Genomic DNA, 25,639 nt, shown 5'->3' with positions numbered 1-25,639 from the left:
AGAACAGTGCTTGGCATATAGTAAGCACTTAACAAATTCCAACATTATTAATTCAATTTTCTTGTATCAACCCTAGCATTAGTAGAGTTCCTGGCACATAGTAAATGGGTATAAAACTGATGCAGAGATGAGTTTACCAAGTGTCAGATCACCTCTCTGAGTCCGCTTTCCAAGAAGACTTGAATTGGAAGTAAAGACTGGCTGTAAAAATTATTTCTAAGTTCTGTATAAGGCCTAGCTTTAAAGACTATGAACTTCATTTATTTTGGAGTTGTCCCCTTTCAGAATGACTCAACTCAAACCACCTGGTAACCAGCTTGAGGCTAAATCAGCTCTCTGAGCTGGGAGGCAGAGTTTGTATTTTTAGCATTTGACTGTCACCTACTCACCTCAGCAGCTTGCAGATATCAAGAATGTACTGCTGAAAGCCACAGCCATTCTTTTCCTGAACAATTACAAGAGACTTTGAGCCATTGGACAGAGAGCTTGGTTTCTAGTCTCCTTAGGTCATTTCCATCATTTATTAGGAACTCACCAACAATTCATTCATTCAATAGTATTTATTGAATGCTTACTATGTGCAGAGCACTGTACTAAGCACTTGGAATGAACAAGTCGGCAACAGATAGAGACAGTCCCTGCCGTTTGACGGGCTTACAGTCTAATTGGGGGAGACAGGCAGACAAGAACAATGGCAATAAATAGAGTCAAGGGGAAGAACATCTCATAAAAACAATGGCAACTAAATAGAATCAGGGTGATGTACATCTCATTAAACAAAATAAACAAAATAAATAGGGTGATAAAGATATATACAGTCGAGCGAATGAGTACAGTGCTGAGGGTGTGGGATGGGAGAGGGGGAGGAGGAGAGGGAAAGGGGGGAGAAGAGGGTTTAGCTGCGAAGAGGTGAAGAGAGTGGTAGAGGGAGCAGAGGGAAAAAGGGGGGAAGGCCTCTTGGAGTAGGTTAGTTTTAAGTAGGGATTTGAAGAGGAGAAGAGAATTAGATTGTCTGAAGTGAGGAGGGAGGGCATTCCGGGACCGCGGGAGGACGTGCCCAGGGGTCGACTGCGGGATAGGTGAGACCGAGGGACGGTGAGGAGGTGGGCGGCAGAGGAGCGGAGTGTGCGAGGTGGGCAGTAGAAAGAGAGAAGGGAGGAGAGGTAGGAAGGGGCAAGGTGATGGAGAACCTTGAAGCCTAGAGTGAGGAGTTTTTGTTTGGAGCAGAGGTTGATAGGCAACCACTGGAGGTGTTTAAGAAGGGGAGTGACATGCCCAGAACGTTTTTGCAGGAAGATGAGCCGGGCAGCGGAGTGAAGAATAGACTGGAGCGGCGCGAGAGAAGAGGAAGGGAGATCAGAGAGAAGATTGACACAGTAGTCTAGCCGGGATATAACAAGAGCCTGTAGCAGTAAGGTAGCCGTTTGGGTGGAGAGGAAAGGGCGGATCTTGGTGATATTGTAAAGGTGAGACCAGCAGGTCTTGGTAATGGATAGGATGTGTGGGGTGAATGAGAGAGATGAGTCAAAGATGACACCGAGATTGCGGGCCTGAGAGACGGGAAGGATGGTCGTACCATCCACGGTGATGGGGAAGTCTGGGAGAGGACCGGGCTTGGGAGGGAAGATGCGGAGCTCAGTCTTGCTCATGTTGAGTTTTAGGTGGCGGGCAGACATCCAGGTGGAGACATCCTGGTGGCAGGAGGAGATACGAGCCTGAAGGGAGGGCGAGAGGACAGGGGCAGAAATGTAGATCTGCATGTCATCTGTGTAGAGATGGTAGTCAAAGCTGTGAGAGCGAATGAGTTCACCAAGGGAGTGAGTGTAAATGGAGAACAGAAGAAGGCCAAGAACTGACCCTTGAGGAACTCCAACAGTTAAAGAATGGGTGGGAGAGGAGGCGCCTGCGAAGGAGATTTGTTTCCCAGGTGTGAGTAGCCAGCAATTATTGAGAAAGCAGAGCACAGTTTGGCTTTAGTTTGTGTTGCTTTCCAGAAAGTTCAATATCTAGCCTTTTTTCAGTCCCGATCTTTCTCCTTCGCCACCATCATATATTTCCTTCTGCCTTCAAGACATCTCTAGTTGTCAGTCCCGGCAATGCCTCAAACTTATCATGTGCAAAACAGAGCACCTCATCTTCCCTCCCATGCCCTGTCCTTCCTATGGCTTTCCCATCACTGTAGACAGCACCACCATCTTCCCTGTCTCCCAATCCCATAACCTTGTCATTATTCTCGACTCATCTCTCTTGTTCAATCCACATATTCAATATGTCACCAAATCCTTTTGAATCAACCTTCACAACATTGCTAAAATCTGCCCTTTCCTCTCCATCCTAAGGACTACCACACTTATGCAAGTAAGTAACCTGTTCCACCTGGATTACTTCATCAGCCTCCCTGCTGACTGCCTTGCCTCCTGTCTCTCTCCTCTCCAGTCCGTACTTCACTTTGCTGCCTGGGTCATTTTTCTAAAAGCACATTCAGTCCAGGACTCCCCACCGCCAGTGTTTGCCCACCCACCTCTGCATCAAACAGAAACTCTTTACCATTGTATTGAATCACCTTGCCCTCTCCTCTCTGATTTCGTACTTCAACTCAGTATGCTCACTTTGCTCCTCTAATGCCAACCTACACACCGTACCTCGATCTTGTCTATCTCGCCATCGACCCCTCGTCCACATCCTGCCTCTGGCCTGGAACTTCCTCCCCCTTCAAATCCAACAGACTCTCCTTATCTTCAAGCTCTTATAAAAATAAGGTGTCCTCCAAGAGGCCTTTCTTGACTAAACCCTCATTCACCCTATTCCCTCTCCCTGCTGCTTCACCCTTGGTAATGGAGTTGTTTTATTCACCCCACCCTCACCTCACAGCATTTATGTGCACATCAATAATTTACTTTAATATCTATCTCCCCTTCTAGACTGTAAGCTCCTTGTGGGCAGGAAATGTATCTACCAACTGTTATATTGTACTCTCCCAAGTTCTTAATACAGTGTTCTGCACATAATAAGTGCTTAGTAAATTCAGTTGGCTGATCGATTCTCTAGACTGTAAGCTCCTTGTGGGCAGGAAATGTATCTACCAACTCTATTATACTGTACTCTCCCAAGTGCTTAATACAGTGATCTGCAGATAGTACAGTTGATTGCTTGATTATCTAGATTGTAAATTCCTTGTGGGCAGGAATTATGTCTCCTATCTCTGTTATATTGTACTCTCCCAAGCGCTTTGTACAGTGCTCTTCAAATAATAAGCACTCAATTAATTCTTGGTTTATCAATCAGCTGATTGATTTTCTGTAGAATATATTTTATTGTTGAAATCTCTAGCTGCAACCTTCATAAACACAATCCTTGAAGATGTCGATTAGTCTTTCTTGCTCCCGCATGCTGTACCGTTTTCATCAGAAAGTCCATTGAGAAGGGGTGCCGTTACCCTATAGAGGTACATAGCAATTAAAGCCAGCAACAAAGGATTAGAAATTTAGCTCCTCTCGTAATTTACTTTCACCTAATGTCTGGTTCCTGAAATGAAATCACTCTTGATGTTAAAATTAATCAGTTTGAGCGTACTACAATTTTTATTTTAAAGAAGGAAGTTCAAATGGGGAAATCAATGTATTGCGCAGTTTGAAAATGACTTTATGTCCACTGCTAACCCCTTTCCCTATTGGTTGTTGTTGTTAAAAAATCTCCTGAAAGAAAATGCCTATTTAATGGCTGACTTTGTTGTTGTACAAGAATAGAAGATCAAAGGAAGGGAGATCCTTCCAAATCAATGATTTATTCTTTTCCTAGCACCATATTGTAATCATCAGTTCCTTATTATTTAAGTTGCCAATAGGCTAAAATCACCTTCCTGTTTTGTGGTTCTGAAAATCTGTCACCCACTTTTTCTCTTAAGCCTTCTTATCCTAAGGTGTCTTAAGGTTTAAGGAAAAGCATAGTGATGATATAACAGTAATTCTCAGCATGTGCATTTAAATTCATTCTCACTGTACATGTTGAGCTCTCTTGGTGTGAAACTTTCCCATTAGCTTGAATGGTTGACTCAAGTTGTGTGGGTGTGCTTTTTCAGTTGTGGGTTAAATAGTATATTTTGCTTCTTTGAGAATGTAAAAGTCAGGTCTAATAATAGAAAGTGAGAAGTGTTAGGCTTGCTCCGTTTCACGTGATAAGGGAAATGCATTCTGCTCTCCCTCAGGACTTGGGAAGAAAAAGTTTATAGAGAAAACAGAATAAAATATAAAATGAGGGCTCTGAGACAGGGCTGTGACTTCTTGTTTTGTAAACCTGTAGGGCCTAGAACCATACCAGGCACATAGAAGGCACTCCCGATATTTCTTCCAGATAGTAATGAAGACAACCAGAGTGTTAATTCATTTGTTCTTGCTGGGGAATTCATTGAAATTGTTTGGTACGTCCTATAAGAAATCAGCAGTACCCACTTCACAAGAAGATTGTGAACCTTTAATTATTTGAATTTCTGTAACTGTCCTTATGGCCACCGTCAATATCTGAGTGCTTACTTTGTGCAGAGACCTGTACTTTAAGCTACTGTTCTAGCAACCTCCACAACACTGCAGAATAGGGTAAAGAGGATTAAGACTGTGAGCCCCATGTGTGTCCCACCTGATTACGTTGTATCTGTCCCAGCGCTTAGAACAGTGCCTGGCCCATAGTAAGCGCCTAACAAATACCAGAAAAGACCAGTAATTGCATGTCTTAAAGCATTCCAGTACATATCTTTAAATTACATTCATATCCCTAAATTATTTATATGTGTCTCCCCCTCTAGGCTGTAAACTAGCTATGGGCAGGGAATGTCTCCTCCAGGTCTGCTGTAGTGTACTCTCCCAAGTGTTGTGAACAAAGTAAATGCTCAATAATTACCATCAGTTGATTCCAGGACACCCTTTAGACTCTCCCTAACATGAGAAGCAGCGTGGCTCAGTGGAAAGAGCACGGGCTTGGGAGTCAGAGGTCACGGGTTCTAATCCCGGCTCCGCCGCTAGTCAGCTGTGTGACCTTGGGCAAGTCACTGCGCTTCTCTGTGCCTCAGTTACCTCATCTGTCAAATGGAGATTAAAACTGTGAGCCCCACGCGGGACAACCTGGTCACGTTGTATTCCCCCAGAGCTGAGAACAGTGCTTTGCACACAGTAAGTGCTTAACAAATACCACAATTTATTTATTAGAGAAGCAGCATGGCTCAGTGGAAAGAGCACGGGCTTTGGAGTCAGAGATCATGGGTTCGAATCCCAGCTCTGCCACTTAGCTGGGTGACTTTGGGCGAGTCACTTCACTTCTCGGTGCCTCAGTTCCCTCATCTGTAAAATGGAGATTAAGACCGTGAGCCCCACGTGGGACAACCTGATTCCCTTGTGTCTACCCCAGCGCTTAGAACAGTGCTCTGCACATAGTAAGCGCTTAACAAATACCAACATTATTATTATTATCCTGATGTCTGTATAAGGTTGGGTTAGTGGGCGGGAGGAGGGGGTGGGGTGCTGGAGGTGCCTAGCTCCATGCTGTGGATCCTAGAATCCCTTTTCTGTTTTGCCAAGTTTCACTGTAACGTTGAAGAGGGAGACCCTGGCCTATGAGGATTGTTTTCAGGTCCATGAATCATTTTTATTAGTTTCTGGATTCTATTCTCTCCTTTATAGTCCTGACTTGCAGAAAAGAAGTTCTCTCTCTTTCCTTTGTATCCTGCCCTTGGTCTCCTCTTGAACAAAGCTCACCAGGGCTTCTGTGGCAGCCGGCGACTTGGTTCCGGAAAGCAGGCTTATCCAGTCTGCGTTTTGACTGCCGACTGTAATTCTAACCCATGTATAATAATAATATGTTAAGTGCTTACTAGGTGCCAATCACTTTTCTAAGTGCTGGGGTAGATAAGAGTTAGGTTGGACACAGTCCCTGTCCAACATTCATTCATTCAGTGGTATTTATTGAGTGCGTACTGTGTGCAAAACACTGTACTAAGCACTTGGGAGAGTACACTGTAACAACAGACAGACACATTCCCTGCCCACAACGAGCCACCTCGGTCTCACACTCTTAATCCCCATTTTACAGATGTGGTTATTGAGGCCCAGAGAAGTGAAGTGACTTGCCGAAGGTCACTCGGCAGACCTGTGGCAGAGTCAGGTTTAGAACCCAGATCCTTCCCACTCCCATGCCCGTGCTATATCCGTCAAGCCGTACTGCTTCTGCGACATAGTTGAAGTGGTGATTTTCATTTCAGTCACTTTATCCCATTTGTTCTGCCCCAGCTCCACCCCCAGGTGGCACTATGCACTATGGGCAGAAAGATAATAATAATGTTGGTATTTAAGCGCTTACTATGTGCAGAGCACTGTTCTAAGCACAGGAATAGATACAGTGTAATCAGGTTGTCCCACATGATCCCCATTTTACAGATGAGGTAACTAAGGCCCAGAGAAATTGACTTGCCCACAGTCACATAGCTGCCAAGTGGCAGAGCCGGGATTCGAACCCATGACCTCTGGACTCCCAAGCCCAGGCTCTTTCTGCTGACCACGCTGCTTCTCTAATCTTCTCCCTCCTTTCCCTCCCCACCTCCCTTTCTTCGTCCCCCTATGCCTTTTGGTCGAGGGCACCCGGGTGGTAGACTAGAGTCTAGTATTTGCAACTAGGGACTGTTATTAATATCCGTCCCCTACTAGGGCAATGTTAAAGTTTTTTGACCTCAGTTTCTTCCGTGATAGTAGATAGAGCACGGGCCCGGGAGACAGAAGATCGTGAGTTCTAATCCCGGCTCCGCCACCTGGCTGCTGTGTGGCCTTGGGTAAGCCACTTCAGTTCTCTGTGCCTCAGTTCCCTCATCTATAACATGCGGCTGAAGACTGTGAGCCCCATGCGGGACAGGAACTGTGTCCAACCCAATTTGCTTGTATCCAACCAGGCACTTAGTACAGTGCCCGGCACATAGCGCTTAACAAATGCCATAAATTATTATTTTATAATTAATCCAGTTGTAAAATGGGTTAAAATATGTAGTTGAACATTGAAAATGTCTGTTGATTAATGCTTTCAGAAGCTTGAAAAACTATTTAGTTAAATGGCTTGTCTCCTTTCTCCTTTTTTCATCATTGGAATTTATTAAAATAACCTTGTGAGTTTCTTCAGACGGTAGGTTCCTTGTGGGCAAGGGAACATGTCAACCAACTCTTGTTTTGTGCTCTTCCAAGCGCTTAGTATGATGCTCTGCACACAGTAAGTGCTCAGTAAATACGTTTAATTGATTGATCTTGTCTTTGGGAAACTGGATTGAAGGCTGCTTGGATAACTCTTCAGACCACAGATGTACTATGCATTTCTAATTAGGGTTACTAAAACAAACAAGCCTGACCTAATATTTAATCATTATTAATTATGGTACTTGTTGAATACTTACTATGTGCCAAACACTGTTCTAAGCGCTGGATTTTCAAAGTTGGGCCTTGATCTTTTCTGGCTCATGGCTCGGGGGAAAGCAAAAAGCGCAATCCCATTAAGCATTTGAATGCTACTCTCACAGTGTTGTGCCTGAGTAACCAAATGTGAAAAGTGGGGTTAGCACCCCCTGCGCTGTGGTCCTATGGAGCGTTCCTTGAAACATTAAATATGAACACTACTCAGCTGTGACATTTAAGAAGTGGGGACTGAGGGATTTCTGTCCCTCGCTTTTGCTCTCACTCGCTTGCTCTTTTCTGATTTCTTTATTCTCAGCTAGCTTTTATCAGAATGAGATGTTTGGGTCCCCACAGCTTCGGAACTGTAGTGGGCTGCCAGAGAGCTGGTTCTAGACAAGTTAAACACACTGTGCCAAACCACAGTGCAGCTGTGAATAAGCGTTGGTGGCTGCCTTGGTCTGATTCTTTGTTTGGTTTGATTGAAGGGAAACTTGAGATCTTTTTTGGCCCCTTTCATTTCCAAGACTTGCCATTGAGGTTTGGGCACATCATTTTGTCATACCTGTTATTGCAAAAGGGCTGAAACCCCACAGTGGTAAGAAAGGACTAGATATTCAGGTGCTCTTGACTGTGTCCTGTTCTGAACTTTTAAAATGGATCATCTACGTACGTTTGATTGACCCACTCTTGGTCGAGACAGTAAATGATAGCTATCTGGATTCTTACTGCATTATCTCACCTAAGGTAAATCCACAAAATCTGTTCTCACGAATAAGCAACTTGGCCTAGTGGAAATCGCACAGGCCTGGGAGTCAGGCTCTGGGTTCTAATCCCGGCTTCACCACTTGTCTGCTGTCTGGCCTTGGGCAAATCACTTAACCTCTCTGTGCCCCAGTTTCCTTGTTTGTAAAGTGGGGATTAAATCCTACTCTCTCCTACCTCGACTTTTAGCCCCCTATGGGACAGGGACTGTGTCCAACCCAATTATCTTGTCTTAGTACGGTGTTTTTGTACAGTGCTTTGCACATAGTAAGTGCTTAACAAATACCACATCTAAACTAAGAGCTCCTGAAATTAAAGTAAGTTTATCTTCCTTATCTTTATCTCCCTTATCAGTTGTGTATGAAGGTTTCATTTTGGGTGAGATAACTTGGAGATATGAATGCGTTTTATTTCATGATGGACTAGTGCAGGGGAGAGAGAAAAATGCCCTCATAGATTGGGGAAAGAGAAAGTGGAGACCAAAATCTCTGCATAGCATGTACAAATGTCAAAAAAATGATCAGAAAGAAATAATCATTTAGCCTTTTGCCGGGTGGGGACTTGGGGATTGAAAAATGAGTGTCAGGACAAAAGGGGGTAGGGGCGATATAAAAATCACAAAGAAATACAGGTTTCTCTGGCCAACCATGGTTTGGAGTATCTCCCTGCTCAGTTTTCTGAAGACCTATTTGGCTACCAGAGCATGCAGTTTCGAGTAACCACGGTGTTCTGGGCCTTGGCTGTCATGCCCTCCCTGGCCGGTATTGCACTGGTTCCTCCTTCAATGTGTCAACAGGTCAGTGGCCTCATACAGAACTGAACCGTAATTGCCCAATAATGCTCAAGGTTGCCAGTAAACATGGGAATGGCTAATTTGAACATTTACAGTTCAGTTCCCTGTGCAGGGCTACCGACCTATTGACACATTGCCCTAGAAACGATTTGAGGACTGGAGACAGACTGTCCCTGTGGCCAGCGAGCTTAGAGGACTTACCTTATTTCTTTGAACTTTCTGGAAAGATACCCTGAGTGATGGCAGGTGGTTTCAACCTGGCTTCATTGCCCGGTTTTGTTTTTTGCTGCTGTTTTCAGGAAGCTAGCCTCCCACCGATCTAAGGGAAGCATGTAGTTTACCTTGTTTTCAGTAAGAGAGAAACGTGAAGCAGGCCCAGCTCCCTGCTTCCTACTGTGGGCCTCTTTCCTCCCCTTGACTTTCTCCATACAGTTAACCAGGAGAAGAGTATAGAAAGTCGATATCAAGGGTGTGATTAGATCTGGTTAAACACTCACCTTTCCTTAAACATTCACCCTCACCTCAGCCAAACTGGGAAATCAATAAAGTGAGCCAGCTTCTGAAAAAGAGGAGGCAATTTTAAGGCCTTTTAACTATTGGGTCATTTAACATTCATTCGATCATATTTATTAAGCGCTTACTGTCTGCCGAGCACTGTACTGAGTGCTCGGGAAAGTACCATACAACAGTAAAGTGACTTTCCTGCCCACACCGAGCTCACAGTCTAGAGGGGAAGAGACAGACATTAATACAAATAAATAAAACTACATATATATACATAAGTCCTGAAGGGCTGGGAGGGGTGGGAAGAGCAAAGGGAACAAGTCAGGGTGACTTAGAAGGGAGTGGAAGATGAGGAAAAGTGTCTTAGTCTGGGATGGCCTCTTGGAGGAGATGTGCCTTCAATAAGGCGTTGAGCCAGGGGCGAGTAATTGTCTGATTTGAGGAGGGAGAGCGTTCCAGGACAGAGGCAAGAGGTGGGCCAGGGGTCGGCGGTGAGATAGTCGAGAGCGAGGCACAGTGAAAAGTTTAGCACTAGAGAAGCAAAGTATGCAGACTGGGTTGTAGAGGAGAGAAGCAAGGCAATGGAGTGCTTTAAAGCTGATGGTGAGGAGTAATGCTTTCGCATTCAGAAGCATTTAAATCGCAGGGTTACTCTACCAGGGGAATTTTGTCCATCAAAGCAAAAATAACTTAAAGTGTGGGCCCAACGTAACAGGAAACCTAAGTCCTGATGACTGACCAACTATAATAGTTAAATCTAGAGTGTATTGCAGAGAGTAGTGGGCGCTTATAGAGGAAAGAGAGAGAAAGAATGAATTTATGTATGTATAAAGAAGTATGTACAGAGTACATATAGGGAAGTAGCATGGCTTAGTGGAAAGAGCACGGGCTTGGGAGCCAGGATTGTGGGTTCTAATCCCGGCTCCTCTACTTGTCAGATGTGACTTTGGGCAAATCAGTTAACTTCTCTGGGCCTCAGTTACCTCATCTGTAAAATGGGGATTGACTGTGAACCCCACGTGAGACAACCTGAATACTTTTTATCTAACAGTGCTTGGCACATAGTAAGTGCTTAACAAATACCATTATTATTATTACTATTATTATATATGTATTTATATATGTAAAGGTGTAGGGGAATTAAGGAAAATGTCTAAGAATTGTACTAGGGGTGGGAGGAATACTTGCCTGTACAAAATATGACTTGTATTTGTGACTGCAGAAATAGCACTCTCCCGAATATAAAGTCAACTGCTCCAAAACTAAAACGTGAAAACTTCTGTAATAGTATTAATCAAACATGATTTAGAAGAGCAGAGGTTTGTGGTCCAGGGTTGGACATGTTGAGTAAGCTGTCTAATTTTTTTTCTTCTTCCATCTCTGTTGTTATTTATAAGATGCTGGATTGACAGGCCAATTCTTTTCACCACAGAATAAGAATAATAGTGCTAATAGTGTAACTTCATTTTGATCTGCCTCTGGCTTGGGACTCCCTCCCTCCTCAAATCCAACAGACAATTACTCTACCCTACTTCAAAGCCTTATTGAAGGCACATCTCCTCCAAGAGGCCTTCCCAGACTAAGCCCACTTTTCCTCATCTCCCTCACCCTTCTGCGGCACCCTGACTTGCTCTCTTTGCTCTTCCCCCCTCCCAGCCCCACAGCACTTAGGTTCTTATCTGTAATTTCATTTATTTGTATGATGTCTTTCTCAATTACGACTGTGATCCACTTACAGGATAGGAATGTGCCCAATCTTCTCCAGAGAGTAGTACAGTGCTTGGCACATAGTAAGCACTTACAAATACCATTAAAACAAAGAACAACCCCCCCCCACACACACACCAAAAGAGGTTCTTATATTTGGTGGTGAGTATAGATATTGCTATTTCAAAACATGTTAAATGTGCTAAATTTGGTGGTTGTGTGAAATGGCTCTTATTACCTGCATATTCTTATTTACTGATGAAGCTGTAAGATCCTTCTGAGTGTGAAGCTGCAGAAAAGTAGCATCAGTGCTCATTGCCAGTTTTCCCGATTTCATAACATTATCCCAGGCAGCAGATGGGAAAGACACGCCAATTCTAATTAAACTTCCAGATTACATGGAAGATTAAAATGTTTTGCCTCTGAGCTTGGTTTCTGAATGGATCAGTTCATATTGGAAACAACTGAAATGTCTCTTCCCTGAGAGGGACAGATGGAGATCATCAGCTTGTGAAGAATGAACTCATACCCTGATTTGGCAGGAGAGAGCTCTCCTTAGGAGACTTCTTTACTTTTTCATCGTCACTGTTAGACTTGCTAGAGCTGTCCAGAAAAGCCACCTCTAATCGCTTCCAAATGTTTACCACTTGGGGTTGGCTGGGGTCTTGAACCTTAGCTGACGGGAGGAATTTGCTACGCCTGCTTTTTTCCTCAGATCATTTCATTACGGCTCCCTTGGCCCATACTAATTTTGTTTTTGCGATCCCGCTATTATCTTAGTTCATCAAAAGAGTATGTCCCCAAACCGCTGAGCTAGACACCATTTTACACTGCAAAAGCCAGAAGTTTTACACTTTCCTTCTCACATTTTACGATCCTTGTAATTACTGCTGAAATTGAGCTCAGTTCTTGACCGCCTTTCGCCTTATGATTTATCAACCACAATTTTTTCTGCCACAGTTTTATGACCTAGTTGCAGATTCCACTCCAAATCCCACAAAAGACTACAAAGCAGCTACTGGAGCAAATGGATGTGACATATCCCACATTGCTTCAGCAGGCTGATTGCTACCCTGTGGATGTTTCAGCTAATCGCCTGCCCTGCATTCATACTGGATGAGGATCAGACCTTAACTGAAGTCAGCGGGAAGTAAATAGAACAAATTATTAAGAGAACTGCAGTCTCTTAGTTCTCTTTAAATCCCCTGGAGATGTTACCTAAAATTAGTTTCCATTTATCTTGATTTAGATGCAACTTCTAGCAGCATGCAGTAGACTCTAGTCGGTCCCATAGATCCCAAATTTCCTGGCCCAACCCAAAATGAGCCATGCCTGGCTTGGGCTGTCCATGACAGACAGAGCCGCCACCGGCCAACCCTACTTAGATCTTCTCTGGGGTTGGATGGCAGCAGCTCCCAGGAATTCAGTACTGCAAAGGAATGAAGTCAGTCAGTCGATCACTGGTATTTATTGAGCGCTTACTGGGTGCAGAGCACTTTACTAAGCCCTTGGGAGAATAAAATACAATAATAATAATAATGTTGGTATTTGTTAAGCACTTCCTATGTGCAGAGCACTGTTCTAAGTGATGGGGTAGATACAGGGTAATCAGAATGTCCCACGAGAAGCTCACAGTCTTAATCCCCATTTTACAGATGAGGTAACTGAGGCACAGAGACGTTAAGTGACTTGCCCACAGTCACACAGCTGACAAGTGGCAGAGCCTGGATTCGAACCCATGACCTCTGACTCCCAGGCCCATGCTCTTTCCACTGAGCCACGCTGCTTCTCCAGACATTGATGTCTGTTAATAGACACATTAATATATTAATGTCTGCCTCCCCCTCTAGATTGTGAGCTCATTTTGGGGAGGAATTTGTTATATTGTACTTTCCCAAGCACTTAGTAGAGTGCTTTGCACACAGTAAATGCTCAATAAATACAATTGAATGAATGAAAGAATGAACATTCCCTGCCCACAAGGAGCTTGTCATCTAGAAGGAGAGCCAGACATCAAAATAAACAAATCAAATTACAGATATGCACATAAATGATGTGGGCCTGGGTTGGGGGGTATGAATAACGGGAGCAAGTGAGGGTGAGGTAGAAGGGAATGGGGAAAGAGGAAAGGAATCTTAGACAGGGATGGCCTCCTGCAGGAGTTGTGCATATAATAAGACTTTGAAGGGGGGAAGAGTAATTTGTCTGTAGAATATGAGGAGGGAGGATGTTCCAGGCCAGAGGCAGAATGTGGTCAAGGGGCCAGTGGGAAGATAGTCCAGATCGAGGTACAATGAGAAGGTTGGCAAGCGTGCGCAGCATACAGTTGTTCCTGTGAGGTTCGAAATGCTCAGCCTCAGCAGCTCATGAGGGACACCTGTGCATTTGAACTTTCCCAGGCACTTAGTATAGTGCCGTGCACATAGTAAATGCTCAATAATTTCCATTATTAATGATGGTGATGATGATGTATGCTACACACATTGGGGCTGGGTCCCAAGGACCTGGCTAGCCTCTCAGGCCAGGAACAGATAAGGCTGAGTTTCAGCCAGGATGAGCCCAAACATCCTTGGGTTAGGCTGGCTGGTCCCCAGGGTTGGCCCATCCAGGGTTCAACTGCGTTAATAATTCAGAATAATCATGGGATTTATTAAGGGGTGCTGGATAATCAGATCTGATCCAATCCCTGTCCTGTAGGGGCTCACTCTCACTCAGGGAAGGGAATTGATCCTTCTCCTTCTTTGCAGTCTCACATTGCCTCCTGCCTTCAAGACATCTCTACTTGGATGTCCTGCTGTCTCCTTAAACTTAACATGTCCAAAACAGAACTCCTTATCTTTCCAACCAAGCCCTGTCCTCCTCCTGACTTTCCCAACACCGAAGGCAGCACCACCATCCTTCCTGACTCACAAGTCCGGTACCTTGGCTTTACTCCTCACTCTCATTCAACCCACATATTCAATCTTTTACTAAATGCTGTCCATTCAGTGTTCACAACATCTCTAAAATCTATCTTTTCCTCTCCATCCAAACTGCCACCACGTTGATCCAAGCACTTATCCTATCTCTCCTTGACTATTGTATCAGTCTCCTTGCTGACCTCCCTGCCTCCTGTTTCTCCCTACTCCAGTCCATACTTCACTCTGTTGCCCAGATCATTTTTATACAGATATGTTCTGTCTTTGTTTTCCCACTACTTAAGAACCTCCAGTGGTTGCCCATCCACCTCTACATCAAACAGAAACTCCTCACCATTTGCTTTAAAGCAGTCAATCGCCTTGTCCTCCCACCTCTCCTCACTACTCTCCTACTACAACCCAGCCTTCATACTTAGCTCCTCTAATGCCAACCTACTCACTGTACCTCGATCTCATCTATCTTGCCATCACCCTCTCACCCACATCCTGCTTCTGGCCTGGAACGCCCTCCCTGTTCATATCTAACAGGCAATTACTCTCCTCACCTTCAAAGCCTTATTGAAGGCACATCTCCTCCAAGAGGCCTTCCCTGACTGAGCCCTCATTTCCTCTTTTCCCTCTCCCTTCTGCATCGTCCTGACTTGCTCCCTGTATTCACCTCCCAGCGCCCTCCCCCCGAGCCCCTCAGCACTTATGTACATATTTGTAATTTATTTATTTATATTAATGTCTGTCTCCCCCTCTATACTGTAAGCTTGTCATTGCCAGGGAATGTATTATATTAAGTTGCGCTTTCCCAAGTGCTTAGTACAGTGCACTGCACACTATAAGTGCTGAATAAACGCAATTGATTGATTCCCATTTTGCAGATGAGTAAACTGAGGCACAGAGAAATTGTGAGCATGGAAAAGTTGTGACTTCTTCAAGGTCACGCAAGCTAGTATTAGAACCCAAGTCTTCTGACTCCCATGTTGTGGCTCTTCTGCTAGGCTACAGTACTGCTCATTCACCGTATTGCTAAAGATCTTCAGGAAGATATATCCCCTAGCCACTCCTGGTTGTCCTGCCTAGTGTTTCCTAAACATAGCTTTCATTCATTCAGTCGTATTTACTCATATTTATTGAGCGCTTACTGTGTGCAGAGCACAGTACTGAGCACTTGAGAGAGTACTCTATAACAACAGATTCCTGCCTACAACGAGCTTACAGCCTAGAGCTCTCTTCTTAACTCTCCGAAAGGCCTTCCCCCTTTTTCAACTGCACTCTCCTTGATGCAATTCAAAAATCAGCGAAGATAGAATCTCAGCCTCCTCTGTATAAGAATTGTCGTTAAGTTAGTCATGGCTTTCTTACCTTCATACTTCAAGCTTTTAATAAGTTGACTGACGAAAATGAGGAGCATTACTGAGTTCAGGGGAAGAAGGGTTGGATGTAGGAGTGAGCAGTATGGTTTAAACATCTTAGGTGGTCTTTGCAGCAGGGAAAATGACTCAACTTTCATCCATCTTCTCCTCTTTTGCAATGAGGGAGGTACAGTGGCCTGCCACACATTTGATATGAGGATGGTACAATGGTTTGAAAACGATAAGCGCAGTCTAAGATCCAAGAGGTGATGTTGATGTCTAATGGCATATCATAACAACTATTTATTTCTTTGTATACTTAGTTTCTGTGTGAGGTCCGAGCCCCTTTTTTATGGCATCTGTTAAGCACTCGGTTCTAAGTGCTGCACCTAGGACAGTGCTTGACACATAGTAAGCACTTAACAAATACCATCATTATTATTATAGATACAAGATATCTGAGTTGCACACAGTCCCTGTCCCACATAGGGCTTACAGTTTTTACCAATGAAGTTAACTGAGGCCCAGAGAAGTTATGACTTGCCCAAGGTCACACAGCAGATGCATAAGAGACCCAGAATTAGAACTCAGATCCTCTGTCTCACCAGCCCGTGCTCTTTCCACTAGGCTAGGCTGTTTGAATTGCTCTTAACCACTACAGACAGTGGTGTCTCTCTGAAACATTTGATGAAATAATAATTATAGTAATTGGGTATTTGCTAAGAGCTTACTCTGTGCCAAGCACTGTTCTAAGCACTGGGGTAGATGGATTACTATAAAAAGTTGGTAAAAGTTGGTTTCAGTGGGATATTGTCGAAGGTGACTTTTGGAAGAAGAGTAATATATGGGGGAGGGTTTGATATTCATAGTAGGTATTCGATAAGTCAATATTTTGGCTTTCTGGAGAGGGAAAATTGAATTTACTGGGGTATGTTTAGTATGAACTGACCTATAATCGTAATATTGGTAATAGCAGCAGCATTTATGAGCATCCACTGGATGCGATGCACTGTAATAATCGTTGGGGAAATGCAATTCAAAAGACATGACATGTTCCCTACTCACAAAGAGCTTACCCTCTAGTAGGGGATAAAGAAATGAAAACTGTAAGGAGAATAGTCATGATGAATAAGTGAATACATGTAAATTCTGATGATAGGTATAAGACATGGATTCTCCTTCTGTACCACTTAAAACTTAGGTCTGGACCCGTTAAGTGCTTTGCAACTTACCCCAGCCCCACAACATCTTATTGAAAAGTATTCGTTATATAATATTATAATATATAAAGTGTTATATTTTCATTTCTTGTCAAAAATGTAAAGTTGGTACATTACTAAAGTGTATTTTGGATATTGAATTCTTATAATAATCTGCTGTGCTTTTACATTCTTTCACACATCTTTGGGAGTTTGGTGGTAACTGAATATTGTCTTTTTCTCATGTTTTCTAGTGTTATCCCTCTCCTAAGAGAATCAGTTGGAATATTGATGCAGCGAACTCCTCCCTTATTGGAAAATGCTCTCCCTCAGTGCTACCAGAGGGTAAGTTCATTCATTCAATAGTGTTTATTGAGCGCTTACTATGTGCAGAGCACTGTACTAAGCACTTGGAATGAACAAGTCGGCAACAGATAGAGACAGTCCCTGCCCTTTGACGGGCTTACAGTCTAATCGGGGGAGACGGACAGACAAGAACAGTGGCAATAAATAGAGTCAAGGGGAAGAACATCTCGTAAAAACAATGGCAACTAAATAGAATCAAGGCGATGTACATTTCATTAACAAAATAAATAGGGTAATGAAAATATATACAGTTGAGCAGACGAGTACAGTGCTGAGGGGATGGGAAGGTAGAGGGGGAGGAGCAGAGGGAAATGGGGGAAAAGAGGGTTAAGCTGCGGAGAGGTGAAGGGGGGGGCGGTAGAGGGAGTAGAGGGAGAAGGGGAGCTCAGTCTGGGAAGGCCTCTTGGAGGAGGTGAGTTTTAAGTAGGGTTTTGAAGAGGGGAAGAGAATCAGTTTGGCGGAGGAGAGGAGGGAGGGCGTTCCGGGACCGCGGGAGGACGTGACCCGGGGGTCGACGGCGGGATAGGCGAGACCGAGGGACGGTGAGGAGGTGGGCGGCAGAGGAGTGGAACATGCGGGGTGGGCAGCAGAAAGAAGGGAGGAGAGGTAGGAAGGGGCAAGGTGATGTAGAACCTTGAAGCCTAGAGTGAGGAGTTTTTGTTTGGAGCGGAGGTTGATAGGCAACCACTGGAGGTATTTAAGAAGGGGAGTGACATGCCCAGAGCGTTTCTGCAGGAAGATGAGCTGGGTAGCGGAGTGAAGAATAGACTGGAGCGGGGCGAGAGAGGAGGAAGGAAGTTCAGAGAGAAGCCTGACACAGTAGTCTAGCCGGGATATAACAAGAGCCTGTAGCAGTAAGGTGGCTGTTTGGGTGGAGAGGAAAGGGCGGATCTTGGCGATATTATAAGCCAAGTTAAATTGTGATACTTTGCCACACAGGGGTTGTAGAGCTTTGGTAGATTTCTTTTTCACTATGTAATATGTTGGGATTTAGGCTCTTTAAGAGCTTTGAGTCAAGCAGTGAAAAATACTGACTGAGGGCCCTCTGCGTGCATCGTTTGAGAGACTGCATTAGAGGTTGAAGACATGATCCTGCTCATAAGAGCTTACAGTCTAGCCGGGGAGATGGACACGAACACAGATAACTGATAAGAGAATGCCTGCTGGAGGAGCTGTGATTTCAGAAGGATTTTGGAGACAGGGAGAGATTTGATCTGGGTGATTTGAAGGGGAAGGGGGCTCCAGCCAGGAGGAAGGGTGTGATCCAGGGATCCAGAGGCAAGGGAGTCAAAAATGAGGCATAGTGAGGTGAATTTGGGATGAACAGAAGTGCAAGGCGGCGGGCAGTGGGGGTGGCGGGGGGAGACAATTGGTTGTATTTATTGGTGCAGAAACTGTACTAAACTCTAGGGAGACTCACTGTGGCCTAGTGGAAAGAGTACGGGCCTGGGAGTCAGAGGACCTGGGTTCTAATCCTGGCTCTGCCAGTTGTCTGCTGTGTGACCGTGGGCAAATCACTTCACTGGGCTTCAGTTACCTCATCTGTAAAATGGGATTTAAGACTGTGGGACACATGTGGGACAGAGACTGGGTCCAACCGGATTATCTTGTATCTACCCCAGCGTTTAGTACATTACCTGGCACATAGTAAGCACTTAGCAAAAATGCTTCTGTTATGATGATGATGATGATGATGATGATGATTACTACAAGAATATAACAGCATTGGTAGATGCTTCCTGCCCACAGTGGGCTTACAATCTATTGGTGAAGAGTCTGAGAGATAGCTGATGTAATCCCTTCTAGACTGTGAACCCGTTGTTGGGTAGGCATTGTCTCTATCTTATGCTGAATTGTACTTTCCAAGCGCTTAGTACAGTGCTCTGCACACAGTAAGCTCTCCATAAATACAAATGAATGAATAACTCCTTAAAGTCAAGGATCTGAAATTTCTGTTTCCTGTCAAAGTAAGTGGGTAACCACTGGAGGCTTTTGAGAAGTGGAAAGACATTGACAGACCACTGGTCATCTTCAAAGCTCTTCTCAAAGAGGCCCACCTCAATTAATTTGTAATCACCCCATTTTATAACCCAATTGCCACTTTTATCACTTCCATGACACTCTAGATTATGAGCTTCTTGTGGGCAGAAATGTGTCTCTTGTTATATTGTACTCTCCTAAGTGCTTAGTACAGTGCTCTGCACACAGTAAGTGCTCAATAAATATGATTGAATGGATTAATGAATGAATGAACTTAAGCACAGACACAGCACTTATGTACATGTCCTTATACTCTTATTTTGTCCCATCTGTAATTTATTATGTTTGTGTCCCCTACAGGAATGATGTCTATTAAATCTCTTGTAATCTTCGAAATGCTTAGTACCATGCTTAGCACAGAGTAAACTCTCAAATTGTTTTGATTAATTGGCTGGCAATTAAAGATTTTTGAACATTTTTAGTCTACAGATTCCTAAAAAAGAAGACTTTTGAAATAATCTGGTCATTTAAAGATGAATAAATGAAATGGAGCTATAATTATACTTTTCTGTTTTAGGTTCAGCAATTGCAAGGAGTTTACAATTTACAAGAACCACACTTCTGGACTCTCTGTACTGACGTATACGTTGGGACTTTGAAATTAGTCGTAGGTCCCGAGGCTGATGCAAGGTGGATTTTAAGCCAGACACACAATATTTTTACTCAGGTATGACTGTTTTATTAACATCTTGCCCAGGAAGAACTCCAAGATCCTTCTTTATTTGTGTTTTACCATTAATGTGGGGCCCAGCTCAGTAACCTGCATTGGAAGTTCCATGTTTGTTGTGAAAATGCATCTTGTGTCTAGGTTGTCTCTTCAAAGAGTTGGGGTGTTGGAGAGCCCAAACCAGAAAAAATGTTTCTCATGGACTGTAAATATGATTCCTTCCCCCATCTGTCTGTGGCTTTGCAGTACAAATATGGAGGCAGGTGAAAACCAAAGGGAGTCCAGGGTTGCTTTCTACTAATCTTAAATATTGGAGAAGGTTTTAATTTAAAAAAAGCCCAGACCTTGGAATGCAGGGTGCTGACAGTTTGGCCTTGCTTTGTTCCTGAGTTGCCTTAGATTCTGCCAGGATTCACTGACTTAAAGCACTTCTTTCTCCTTTACATTTTTATTCAAGTTGCAACATATACCCAACTTTTAAATTTGTTTGCAAAATGAAGAACTTGTACTAAATGGATTTTTCTGCATTTGGGAGACTCGATTTTCTCCTTTTGAGACAGTTGTCAGTACTTATTCCTGTGGCCATGTTGTAATTTTGAATTTGAGGCATTCTGTGGGATTGTCTCACAGACACGACTGGAGGGTCCATGAAAAGACAGGTTAACCCTTCAGAGTAGCCTGCTGTCAGCAAGAAATGCTAAACTGTGTGGGTAAGCGGGGAAATTTGTTCCTGCAGAAGATGGGGTGCGGGCATGGAGGATGTCCCCTGTGAGGAAGCTAGAAATAGGGGGAAAGCTCCTCCCCACCCCCACTCCTTCTCCTCTTTCTTCTGTTGAATGGTTGTGTTGAACTCTCCCAAGTGCTTAGTACAGTTCCCCTCACACAGTAAGCACTCTATAAGTACAACTGATTGATTCTCCTCCTCTTCTTGTCCTCCTTCTCTTCCTCCTCTTCCTCTCCCCTCTCATCCCCCTCTTTCAGGAGCTGAGATTTCTGTTGGATTGTTCTCTCCCAAGTGCATGGTACAATGCTCTGCACATAATAATGGGGATTAAGACTGTGAGCCCAATATGGGACAACTTGATTACATTGTATCTACCCCAATGCTTGGCACATAGTACGTTTAACAAATACCATAATTCTGATAATTAGTGCTCCATAAAATCTACTGATGATGGTGATGGAGGATGGCAGCACAGTGTGGCAAGTGGGGTGTGAGGGCAGCCAGGCTCTTTCAACCTTCAGAATCCCCTGTCGCTGTTGGGACACACTGGAGTCCCATATAGAGATCTCATCCTCTGGAATGGATGTTGAGCAGATTTAGCAGAAGCAGTTGCTCTTCTGAAATGGTTGAATCAGTGTGACGAACCGGGTCAAAGTGATTCTCTTGTCCCTGACCTTGCACTCACCCTCCTTCTGATCATCTCTCTGGCCGCCTCAGTCAAGTACTCAGTCAACTTATTAAGTAGCATGTTAGGGAAGAGGCCATCCAGTCACCCCTCCCATCGTGTATTCCCCGCGGACCTGACTGAAGCCATGCATAGGCTGGTGGACAAACATCTCTTGATGGTTGGAGATGTGCTTGGATTGCCTTGGAGGAATTTCTGCTGCTCTTCTTTCTCCCACCTCCCACATCCCTGCTTCCTTGCTCCTCACGCATGCCCGATGGGCCCTCGCTGCTTCTGGGGCTTTTCACTGTCAAAACCAAGCAGCAGCACTCAGAGACTGCCCTGCAGAGGGAGGCAGGAACCGAACCGGAGTGTTATCCCTTCTCTCAAAGGGCCCAGGCCAGGCCTTCTTGGACGGCAACCAGGACGAGAGCTGTCTGTCTGTCCTGAGACTCCACTTCCCCAGGGGCCAGGAGTATCTGGGTTGAGACTGCAGATTTTTCACCCACTCAGCATGTTACTTGAGCTTGTGCTTATTTGCTATATATTTTTTTTTTTACACTTTTCACTTTCTAGGCTGGTGTGAGACAGCTTTATGTACAGATCGACTTCGCGGCCATGTAGCGGAGTCATCATAACTTGGGCTCTTTGGACCAAAGTTTTCTGGTACTGTACAGTTGGAACATTGCGCCCACCTTTTAAAATGGAGCAACCACCACCACTTCCGTTCCTCAAGACCAAACAGGCTGAGCTGCCTTTTGTTGTCTACTGGAAGAGTTCGCGACTAAGGAATCAAAATTAAAAGGATATGTCCTGGACTTCTGGTCTTGTCTTTTGTACTCTCCCTATGAGACCATTTTGATTTCTGGGGGTTTCTATGGGTCTTTTCAGGGGGTGTGGGTGGGGGAAGAAGGGGAGAGATGAGGTTGGGACTTGGGGTTTAAATCTTTTCTACATTTGTCATTTCAGTCAGAAAAGGGGACTGTGGGCCCAGGATCCTGGGTCAGTCACGTCTTCACTGAAGCTGCGGAAACCACTATTCATTCCCACAAAACCAGTGTTACAGAGAAATTGGAAATCTGTTTTGTATGTAATGTCACAGCTGTTGACATTCTTCGATATAATCTTATGTTGTAAAATTGTTTGTACTTTGCAAACTTAATGAACTGAACCATATTGGGTTTTCAAAGTGCCTTTGCATCAGAAAATGTATTTGCGAGCATGGATACGGAACATCGAGGGGTTTTATGATTTTTATGGGAATACTGTAACGTACCCAAATGAGATTCTTGCTATTGATGGATACCAAATTTCTTGTGTTCTTCAAGTGTGGTTTTAAGCTGCAAAAACAGATTCCTTTTGAGTGTTGCATCTGTCAAAAAATAAAGAAAAGGTACCACTTTGGATTTTGAACATTTCCATTATGGAGGAAAATGGCTTGTGGCAATGCTTTTAAAAAACGATCTCAGACATCTGATGTGTGAATCAGCTCTGACTAATTAAAAAATCTGAGACACCTGATCGTTTCTGTAAAAGCAACCATGCCCCAAAAGCAGGCGGAGCCCCAGGCCTCGTGGCACTAATTAGAACAGCACCTTCCCACTGCTGCCTGGTAATTAACTAATAAAAGAAAGGGGCAATTGCAAGAAAAAAATGGAAAAAATGGAAAAAAAATGGCTCCCTCTTGGGATGGGGTGGGGGTGCTACTGCTTTCGCTTTTGTCTTTCAGATGCTGATTCATTCATCTTTGTTTTCCTGTACCAGCTTTGCACAAACACAGTACAATAACTCTCTGTAACCCTGAAACTTGATAGTAATGAGTTCTGTAGACTGGTTGCCTGCTCTCTTGCTGGGGAAGAGGGGCAGTGCTACAGATTAAACTGACAGAGCATAGTGTGGGGAACTCTTCTTAACCAGGGTATTTTAAGTAGACAAGAAGGAAAAGTGCTACTTTGGATAGCTTACTCTTGATTTAACTGAAGCTTGAGGGAGTGGGAGCAGAATTATTCTCTGTCAAAATGTCCCTATCTACATATTATACTGGTTTCTGGAATACGTTTCCAGAATTCCCCTTTAAATAGATTTTTTTTTGCCCCTGCCTCGCCCCGGAGACTTATCTAAAATTAAAATTTTACTACTGGAAATGGCCTTGTGCTAAAATAGTAATGTGTTTGAATTCATTTTCTGGTGTCTGTCTAACTTTCAGTTGATGTTAGTGACCATTGATTAGAAAATGATGCTTGGATAATCACAGATAGTAGATGGTTTTGGTAAAATTGAAATATATGCTTTGTTGTATCACCAAGAAAACTGTATCTCCTTTCCCATCATTACACCCCACATTGTAAACAAATTACGAACTAAGAAGAAGAGTGGTCTAGTGGATAGAGCATGGGCCAGGGACTCAGAAGGACTTGAGTTCTAATGATGGTGCTGCCACTTGTTTGCTGTGTGACCTTGGGTCAGTCACATCACTTCTCTATACCTCAGTTCCTTCATCTGTAAAATAGGAATTAAGACCGTGAGCCCACATGGGACAAGGACTGTGTCCAACCCAATTTCTTGTATCCTTCCCAGAGCTTAGTAAAGTGTCTGGAACATAGTATATACCCTTAACAAATCCCACTGTTGCTATTGCTCTTACTGGTTTTTAGAAACTGGTGATTCTTTCTTGCAAATGATGCAGAATTTCAAATGAAGGACATTACTCAGCCTAGGGGTTGCTGTAGTTGTAATCGGTTTAACTGTAGAAATTGTGTAGAGCTGCAGGGGAGATGGGCTGGGGGGAAAATAGGGTAGTGAAATGCGCCTTTAATGCTGCTTGTTTTCTATTACGTGTATAATTAGATTTTGGGGATCTTTGTCCTTGTGAAATTCCAATTCTCTTGTGTGACAGCGAAGCATTTTGGATGTGTAGAAGTGTGGAATATCTACTCTGACAGAGGGATTTGGGACAGATGCCTTAGAAAAACCAGACTATGGGAGATTTCAAACTTGGAGAGGAGAACAGCTAGGAAACTAGAAGCAGCATGGCTTAGTGGAAAGAGCACAGGCTTGGGAGTCAGAGGTCGTGGGTTCTAATCCCGGCTCACAACTTGTCTGCTGTGTGACCTTGGACGAGATACTTCACTTCTCTGTGCCTCAGTTACCTCATCTGTAAAAATGGGGATTAAAAAAATGTGAGCCCCACGTGGGACAATGTGATTACTCTGTATCTACCCCAGCGCTTAGAACAGTGCTCTGCACTTAGTAAGCGCTTAACAAATACCAACATTATTATTATAATGATGATGATGTTAGATTTGGTTTTGAGAGAGAGTGCTCCCTCTTCTGGAGCAGTAAGTGTATTACCCAGCTATTATTCCATTTGCCACGCCAGTTTTCACCATCTCCACCTTCCAGTATTTAAAAATGTTTAAGGCTTTCATAGCACCTGCCATTTTAATTGTCTGCGCATTGCATCTCAGGTAAATGCATTCATGTACTTTGCTGTGAAGGCTTATTCTGGGGAATTAATGGCGAAAAGCATCGATAAAGTAGAAACCTGGCAGTGAGTCCCTTTTGTTTTGAATTAGAAGTATTTACATATGTGAGTATGTGGGTGTAAATTATCCACACATACCCACATGTAAAAATGTGATGATTTAGTGGAAGGTTAATTTTCTCATTTTTCCTCACAAACAGTAGCACTGACTTGTTAATACGCATGTACGAAGAATATTATTGGAGTGCAGCAATGAATTACTGAGTTATTAATGAATACCTTTTTAAATATGGAAAAGAGTTAGTGGTATTTTGGGACAAAGGAGCTTTGCAAGCGTCATATTCCAGAGAACGAGTGGGTTTTTGAGGCTGGCTATGCTTAAAACAATATTCTTTGCTGAATTTTTGAATTCATGGGGAAGTTTACCCAGCCATTTGAACTTCCCTAAACAGAAATATCTATGGTACCTCCTTTTATCAAGATGGTGTTAATCAAGACGCAATGTTTTTAAACTGTGCACAACTTCCTTGTTGTGGTTGGAGAAAATGCAAATGTCTGAAGGACAGTATCTTATCTATTTTACCTCCAGTCCAGTGAGTTGCAGAATATTCTGTGGAAGACTTATTTTTGGTAGGTGGCAGCAGATCTGTCAGCCCAAGGGAGAATATTTGGCATATTTGGCAAATCAAGCAGTTGCGTGTATTTGGTTTTTTTTCATACATCCTGAAAAATAACAAAGTGCTTTCTAAAGCACATGTATCCGTGCACTCATTGAATCTGGAATACAGAAAAAAACTTTGGGGTGAATATGAGTTCACTCATACCTGGCAGAGTGGCAAGTGTTATGAGAAGATAACCTTGGGGTAACTCCTGCCTCCTAACTCTGAAAATGCACAGCCCAGTTGCTTAATTAAAATCTAGCCAGGAGAGGGTATGGGGCTCATCGGTTGTTTTGTTTTAAACCAGTCCAGTGTTCCTCGCGGCAGGAAAAGCATAAAAGCTACAAACTGTTTTGGATGTGGCAGATGACTTTTGATTTTTTGATTTTTG

The 25,639-nt window shown here is 43.6% G+C and overlaps 1 protein-coding gene across 1 annotated transcript in view; it reads left to right on the top strand.

Moving 5' to 3' along the window:
- Positions 1 to 21,923, top strand: part of SLC30A7 (solute carrier family 30 member 7) — a 95,921-nt gene extending 73,998 nt beyond the window's left edge. The window contains exons 9-11 of the mRNA XM_029062317.2: positions 16,899 to 16,989; positions 19,568 to 19,717; positions 21,682 to 21,923. Of these exons, the coding sequence (XP_028918150.1) occupies positions 16,899 to 16,989; positions 19,568 to 19,717; positions 21,682 to 21,729 (289 nt within the window). The 3' untranslated portion in view covers positions 21,730 to 21,923. The remainder of the gene's footprint in view (positions 1 to 16,898; positions 16,990 to 19,567; positions 19,718 to 21,681) is intronic.
- Positions 21,924 to 25,639: the final 3,716 nt, after the last annotated feature.

Source organism: Ornithorhynchus anatinus, chromosome 4 (genome assembly GCF_004115215.2).
Source record: "Ornithorhynchus anatinus isolate Pmale09 chromosome 4, mOrnAna1.pri.v4, whole genome shotgun sequence".
NCBI classification, from domain to species: domain Eukaryota; kingdom Metazoa; phylum Chordata; class Mammalia; order Monotremata; family Ornithorhynchidae; genus Ornithorhynchus; species Ornithorhynchus anatinus.
The sequence above is the reverse complement of the archived record's forward strand: the minus strand, read 5'-3'. Positions and strand labels throughout refer to the sequence as shown.